An 8,155-nucleotide genomic window follows, 5' to 3' on the forward strand; every position below is an offset into this window, starting at 1 on the left:
GACCAGAGAGGATGTATTGTCTCTCTTATTACAAATTTGAACAAAATAAAAATATTTCCAACAATTTCTAATAATCATCCAAATGTTTTTGCTTACTAATCAGTAGAACAGACCGTCATCCACGCTGGGGGAGGAGAGATCTCGGCAAGGACAGACAGGGATAGGCGTCCTTTAGAGAGAGGCCCGGCTGCCTGATGGAGAGTCATGGGTAAGTACTCTTGGGCAATGGGTAGGGAGGCGTTGACTTGCACTGGTTGTGAGGCAAATACGCCAGCCAGGTGCCTCAGTCTGGTTTCTTCCAGAAGCAGTCTCTGAGAGGAGACGTGAGCGAAAGCAGTTTATTTTGGAGGTACAGGAAACTTTAGCAGCAGATTAAGGGGAGTTGGAAAGGGACGGGGCTTGGGTAGCCCATAAAGGATGAGTGACTGGAGTTTAATCCTGTGGGGAAACTCTGGCAAATGGTGTAGAGTACAATGCCTCGTTATCCCGGCTGAGGGTGAAGGAGCTGGGAAAGTGGCACAGTGACTTCCAGCCCTCGTTGGTTGAAGACTGCTTCCTGGCGTATGAATTCCCTGTCCTTGTAGTCTGCTACCAGTGGGGCGGAGTGGCCTCCTCAGCTTTTGAGAAGGCCTTCAGGAAAGAGATGCAAATGCGGGTAGCAGGAAGTCCAGCCAGGGTGCACGCAGTGGGAAGGCCTGCGGAACACGGCCGGCGTTGCAGTGTTGGCTGCAGCTGGTCTGTTTCCAGTTGGAAAACCCTTAGTTGGGTTGGGCCTGTGGTCTCCGAATCCACAATGTCTGCCATGAGAACGAAGCGTTTCCTACTTCAAGTGTGCCCAAGGCTTCAGTAAAATCTTACTAAAGGCTATAATCTTATTTTAGCAGTTCCTTCATTAATAAGAAGTATATTTGGCTTAAGTCCTAATATAGGAGGATGTATTCATTTGCTATAGCAAATTGCCATAGATTGGGAGGCTTCAACAACAGAAATTAATTTTCTCACAGTTCAGGAAACTAGAAGTCCAAAATCAAGATGTCAGTGGGATTGGTTTTTACTGAGGCCTCTCTCCTTGGCTTGGAGATGGCCATTTTCTCCCTTTGTATTCACATAGCTTTCCCTGTATGTGCCCATGTCCTAAAATCTTATAAGGGCACTGGTCACATTAGCTTATGACCTCATGACCTCATGTTAGCTTAATTACCTTTCTATAGATATACCTCCAAATAAAGTCACATGAGGTACTAAGAGTTAGGATTTCAACATATGAGCAGAATTAAGAATTTGGTAAGGAGGACCAAAGATAATCCACATATTCAGATTTGTTATATAAAATAGAACATGTTTATTAGAGTCTAAAAGATTTAGAATAAAAAATACACACACATTGGAGAGAGATGCTGCAAAAATGTAGGGAGGAATCTAAGGACTGTTAATTCCTTTCTAAAGGACTGTTAAATCCTACTTTCCCTTTCTAAATCCTCAACTCCAATTGAACACTAACTATATTCCCTGTTTATTTAGTTGGATGGAAAGAATAGGGGATTATGTAATATTTGTAATGGAAATATAGAAAAAGTTGCTCTCAGAGTTATGATTTTCTTTGAGTCATTGATTTTTAGAAAACTTAGATGCTAATGGTAGAATTAATTATATTCCTCAGTGATGACACACGATCATCATTGGTCCGCACAAAATTTTCTATTTATTCCTTTTTATCCACATTTGCCTCTTCCAGTTTTCTTCCCCTCACTAAAGACAACCATTCTAATGTGTTTTGTATGTATCTTTTGTTATAGGTATTCTTGCAAAACATATATTTTTTTGTGCCTACTTATTTTTTGTTTAAAGTGAGTGGCTTGTGCTAAATAGCTCATTCTAGTACTAAGTCTCTTTCCCTCAACCCTCTATTTAAAGATCTATCCATGATATTGTGTATACTTTTAATGCACTTTTTAAAACTTCTCCATAGTACTCCAGATTGTGCACTTACAATGGTTTTTTTTAACCATCTTCTTGGGAGACACCAAGATTGCTTCTGTCTCCCTGCCACCACAAATAACTTAAAAATAACATCCTTATACAAGCCTCCTGGGGGACCTATTAGGTATTCCAAGGGGGTGTATTTTCAGGAGTGGAATTTATGGATCCTAGATTTCATTTTCATTTAGGTTGATTAAGTATAAGAATTTTCTCCAGAATGGCTGTACCAGTTTATAATTTTACTAGCAGAGCAGGAGGCTTCCTTCATCCTATTTCCTCACCAACATTTGGCATTATCTAACTGACGTTTTCAATCTCATAGGTATAAAATTATGTATCAATTTGTTTTACTGTGATTATTGTTTGAGTCTCTCTTTAAATGCTCATTATCTTGTTTCCTTTTCTGTGAAGTCCATGCTTATATCCTTCATGCATTTTTCGCTAGGGGTTGCTGCCTTATTGTTACTGATGGGCAGAAGTTCATTGTATATTCTGGATATTATCCCTGGTTGATTTTAGACAATGTCAATATCATCTCTCATTCTGTTACTGTTTATAAGGGTTGTCCATGGTCTCTGAAAAAAACCTTTGATTTTAATGTAATGAAATAATAAACTATTTCCCATTATGGTTTTGGAGATTTTATATAAACAAGTCCTTCCCTGTCCCTGGTCACAAAGACGATTTTTACATTTTATTTTATACATTTAAAGCTTCACGTTTCTCTTGTGGCTTCAACTCACCTGCTATTGTTTGTGGCATTAGGTCAGTATCCAGTTTAATTTTCTTCATATAGTGAGCCATTTTTTTCTAATAACACCCTTTAAATGAAAGTAAATAAATATCTACTAAATGAATCCATAACTTCTCTCTCACTTTATGGTACTAACTTTATTGTATATTAGGTTCATATATACATATGGGTCTGTCTTTCAGCTCTCAGCTATTTCCTCATTTTTGGAATTACATTCTTTTGTCAATCTAACTTTTTAAAGAAATAACTATTTCATAGCAAGTCTTTTTTATAATTACAGTTCTATAGAATGTCTTAATGTTTAAGACAAGTCTTTCCTTTATGTTGCTTTTCCTTAGAGTTTGGCTCAGCTATTTGAGGAACTTTATTCTATCATATATATATTTGAGTAAATTTATACATTCTTCAAAAGGTCATGTAGAATTTCAATTGGGATTACATTCAATTTAAAAGATTAAGTTGGGGGCAACTGATGTCTTGATAAGATTGTGATCCCTTCTAAGAATGGGTCTCCGTTACCTTGAATCATATTCAACGACTTCTCCAGAGTTTTAACATTTTTCTATGAATTCTGAGTTAGGTTAATCAGTGGACACAATAGATTTCTGGTTATTGTAAATGATTTCTAATTTTTATTTTATCTCTTACTGTGCTATTAATTTTTTAAAGTTGTTTTATGGCTGAAAACCTTGATAAATTCATTTGTTATTTAAATAGTTTGCTGTCTGTTGTTAATTTTTATTTCTAAGATTTTTCCATAATGTGTACTGCTTGTTATAATTTTTTTGGAATAAAACTTTTATTAAGATAAGAAGAACATTTGATTTGATTCTTGGTTCCTTAACTGTTTTTCAGAAATCATAAATGGATATTTAACCTGATAAAATGCCTTTTATTAATTGATTAAAACCGATGGTTTTTCCCTCTTTAGTCTATAAATATGGTGAATTAGAGTTGTATGTTGTAATATACTGAAGCATCCTTGCATTCTAAGGGTTTCCCATTTAACTTTAATTTATTATCACTTTTAATACTGTTGAATTCAGTTCATACATGGTTATTTATTTTTCCCATCTATGTTCAAGGAGAAATGGAGCTACTATTTTCTGGAATTTTCCATACCTCAATTTGGAATCAATATTATGTTAGCCTGACAAAATTAGCTGAGCAGTTTTTAATCTATTTTTCTATTTTCTGGGAATAATACATAAGAGAGAAGTTACATGTTCCTTGAATGTTTGATGTAACTCCCTTATGAAACCATCTGGGCTTTTTAAAAAAATGATTATCAGAGGCCATTGGCAACTTTTCCCATTTCTTTAGTATTTATTGGCATAATCAAATTTGGTATTTCTTCTTATGCTAACTTTGTTATATTAAATTCTTCTAGGAATTTACCTATCTCACTGAGGTTTTAAAATTTATTAGCATCAATTGTGTTCATAATATCCTTTATGTTTCATATGTCTGTTATGTCAGTTGCTGTTCCCCCTTTTTCATTCTGTATTTTGTTTATCTATTTTTCTTCCCTTTAGCCATGACCAGTCTTGAATACATACAAGTAATTTTTCAAGAGGCAGCTTTTGGTTTTGTGAATCTTTACTACACAGTTTTTGTTCTCTATTAAATGGCTTTCTATTCTTATCTTCATAATTTCCTTCCTTCTTTTTTCTTGAGGTTTGCTCAATTGCTCTTTTTCCAAATTTTTGAAGAGAATCTTTAGTTCATTTACTTTTAACTTTCCTTGTTTAGTAAATGTATTTGAAACTATAAAATTCTAAGTACAGCCCCACAAAATTTGATATGTAACATTTTTGCCATCTGGTTCTAAATTAGTTAGTTTTCTTTACGGCTGCCTTTTAAGTCCATGTTAAGTATCAATGTTTTCTTAGTTTGCAAATTATGAGAATTTCAGGTATCCTTTTGTCGTTAAGTTTTAATTTTATTACAATATGACTATAGAATGTAGATAATTTCAGCAATACTGATACGTTGGAACTTACTGGAATTTTCTTTATGACATGCATTACTCTATTTCAGTAAATGTTCTGTGTGATTGGAAAATTTACATATATGTGTATTATATATATAGTTGTTTTGGAATGGCTTGTTTTTTTTTTAATGAATCATTTGAATCTTGTACCTAAATTCATTTCCTTCTGTGCTTTCACTACCCTGTTACTCAGAGCTAATTGTTTTTTTTACCCAACCATAGTCAGCTGATAAATAAGTGTCCTGCTAACTGGCTTTCTGGGGAAAAAAACCAAAAAGTTCTGCCATGTAGCATTGCTGGTTTCTGTAGTGTAAATACTTCCACCATGCTCAGTCTTAAGCTACCAATGGTTAACAATGCCTTTCAAAATTCTGGAATAGTTTACAATGTGCTCTTATTAGCTAGTATAAGACAGATTCAACACACCACATTTCTGTTTTTTGTTTTAAGATATTCATGTTGTATATTAGTTTTACACCTTGGCTTCACTTATTTTTTTAACTTGGTTTTCTCTTTCCCTCAATTCCTTCTTCTCTTTCTTCATTTTGAATTGTGCCTGTCCCTGTAAGCTGCTACGACCCTTATTTGGAATGGGGGGGCATAAAGACATAATTCTCTGGCCAATAAAGAAGAAGATGGCCTTCTGATTTTAAAAGGTTTTAAATCTTAGTTCAGTTCTCAAAGTCTTGCTTGTGCTGTTTTGGGTGAGTCCCCATATGTGCAGTTCAGGGGCACCCCAGTCCTCGTGAGGGCTCATACCTACAATTAGGGAATTCCCTTCTCCAGCTCTCTCCTGGGGGAGAACCCCTGCATGCTCCTACCCCTTTTCCACAGGGGCCCCTTTTCTTGATTCATTTAGCCAGAACAATGGTGTTTCTTTCGGGACATTTGGCTTGGCAGTACAACTGTGCACCTGACCCCTGACTTCAGGGCAAAGCGGTGAGAGGAAAGAGAAAAAAACTGAAGCCCTCTTCCAGGTTGCCTCTCCAAGTTTTGGTGCATTTCACAATGTCTCCTGTTTACTTTTCAGAGTTCTTTAGCACTTGCCTTTTGTCTACTCTCTAGAGTTTCTAGTTGTGATCAGAGGGAGAGAGAGAGGCTCTGAAACTATTATTTGAAACTTCAAAATAAATTAACTATCAGGTCTAGAAAGAACTCAAGGCTCTAGTAGTTTGAGATTTTTCTCCTCCCCCTGCATCCAAACACATTCCCAAGGGCATAGAATTGTTTTAGGGTACTTTGAATTTGTATATTTAGCCCAAGATTCACAGAGCCGAGAGTCAGCCAGGAGCGAAGTGGAGGACAACCAAGGACAGACTAGACGTTGGGGGAAGGGATGGGGTGGGGTTGAGAATGACCCCAAGGTCCCAGCCTCTGAGCTGACAGATGCCTGTGAGGAGCAGGCCCAGGTCTGCACCAGCAGGGGCCAGGTCAGGGGACCCTGAAGGCCCTCCCTTCCTGGAGGTGTCTGGCTCCCTGGCCAGTAGAGCTGTGCTCCAGATTTGGATTTGTGACCAGTGGCTGCCTTCCCTGCCTCCTGCCCCAGCCCCTAGTAAAGTCCCAGGTCCAGTGCTTCAGCAAGCCCCTTTTTTCCTTCCTCCCAGCACTCAAAGAATCCTTCACCACCCAACCATGGGCCAAAGTCACCATCAGTCAAAAAGGTGAAGACTCCGGACCCTCCCCCTGTCCCTGTTGTGGAAACAGGGCTGCAAACAGACTTTGGTGGCAGCCTATATGCCAGGGGTTGTGGACCCCAGGGGGCAGAACCTGGACAAGTTCTGGTTCAGTTTCTACACCTCTCAGTACTCCAACTCCCTGAACCCCTTCTACACCTTGCAGAAGCCTACCTGTGGCCACCTGTACCAGCGGGACACTGACCACGCCCACAAGAGCTTTGATGTGTCCCTCCCCAACCTGGTTTTGTGGCGCTCATAGGCTGTGACAGTCAGAAACCCCCCACTAGCACCCTCACCCCCTGATCCCGGGTCCCGGAGGGGAAGGGCTGCTCTCCAGGAGGAGCAGACGGGGCCTGGGCTCAGACAGCTATGCCCTGCCCACTGTCAGCAATGCAAAAGGAGCGCTCTCCTCTCAGCAGCAATTAGTCTGTCCTGCCTTCCCCTGGCACCTGTGGTGCGTACACTAAGGCCATCGGCGTGTTGTACAGCAAGGCTAAGTCCAGAGGCACCTGAGGACTTGGAAGGACTTGATTCTCAGTCCCCTTCCCCAAGGGGAACCCCAAGTGATTCTTAACCCCCTCTGGAGCTGAGTTCCAAACAAAGTCCATGCTGGCCTTCCCCAAACCTGGCTTGGCAAACCCTGCAGAGACAAGAAAGAGATGCAGCATCTGCCCAGGACCCCAGGGATGGAGCAGCCGTGGGAGAACGTGGAAGCACTGCAGGGCGTGAACCCTGTCTCTAGGGGGCCTCCTCTCCAGTCCTAGTTTTACATAAAACTGCCTCTTCTGACTGGTACTTTGTTGTTGGAGACGGGTTTCCCACCCCAAGCCTCTCTCTGGTCCAGAAGAGCTAGTTAGGCTCAGGGACCGGGTTCATGGAGGACGAAAGCCGAGGGCACCTGACTCGAAGGGACGAGGTGTCTGGTGACCCAGACAAGCAGCTAATGCGCTGGCCAAGCTTCCTGGGACACCTTCCTCTGGAAAGAAGACAGAAGGCACAGAGGAGGGACATGAGGCTCTCCTGAAGGCGACAGAGAGCACAGAGTCCGAGGTTTTCCATTTGTTGTTGTAGCTCTTTCAAGCAAGAGGCTTTTCCCAGATGCTTGGTGACCCTTGGCTGCAAGTGGGCCATTCAGCAGCCTCTAAGGTCTCTCCTTCTTGGTTGTCAGCATTTAAGGATCCAGCACGGGAAGGAGCTTGGGGTCTCTGCATAGGCAGACTTCCCCTTACTCCCCGGTTTTCAGAGCAGCCCTGTCTTCTCAAGCTGTGCCTAGAGGCTAGGGCATCTCCCATCTGGGTCTCTAGGCCAACCTTCAGCTGGGCTCAGGAGGGCATAGATGCCTTGAGATGCCCATTCTGCTGCCTGTGGAGGACACACCTGGGGAATGAATTGCTTCTTACACAAACTTTCCACCGGTCTTCCTCTTTCAGCCCCGCCTGTCCTGCACCCCAGCCTTCAGGGTACCTCTGCCCTCACCTCCAAGCCTCTGGGACCCTGTAGCAGGAAAGGCTGTGCGTCTGTGCCAACCTCCACATCGTCCTGCTCTTTGAAAGCATTTAGGGTTCAACCTTCTGCACTTCTGAAAAGGCAGGTACCACTTGTCCATCTGTCTTCTGTTGTCCAAAATTTTATTAGAACCTCTCATCTGCTGTCCTCTTTCTCTTTGTCTCTAGATGTGTAGCTTTTAAAAATGTATTGCTATTTTTAGTGGGATTTTGAAAAGAAGCAGAGATGAATACAGGTTTTCAGTCC

General features: G+C 40.9%; 1 protein-coding gene across 1 annotated transcript; it reads left to right on the top strand.

The window, feature by feature from the left end:
* The first annotated feature begins 204 nt into the window (after nt 1-204).
* Nucleotides 205-6,662, top strand: CIMIP3 (ciliary microtubule inner protein 3). The gene is given in 4 exon segments (XM_073224296.1): nt 205-208; nt 468-655; nt 6,332-6,399; nt 6,401-6,662. Coding segments are annotated over 4 exon segments (522 nt in total).
* The last annotated feature ends 1,493 nt before the right edge of the window (nt 6,663-8,155 follow it).

The sequence above is a fragment of the Manis javanica genome, chromosome 16 (assembly GCF_040802235.1).
Source record: "Manis javanica isolate MJ-LG chromosome 16, MJ_LKY, whole genome shotgun sequence".
In the NCBI taxonomy this organism is placed as follows: Eukaryota; Metazoa; Chordata; class Mammalia; order Pholidota; family Manidae; genus Manis; species Manis javanica.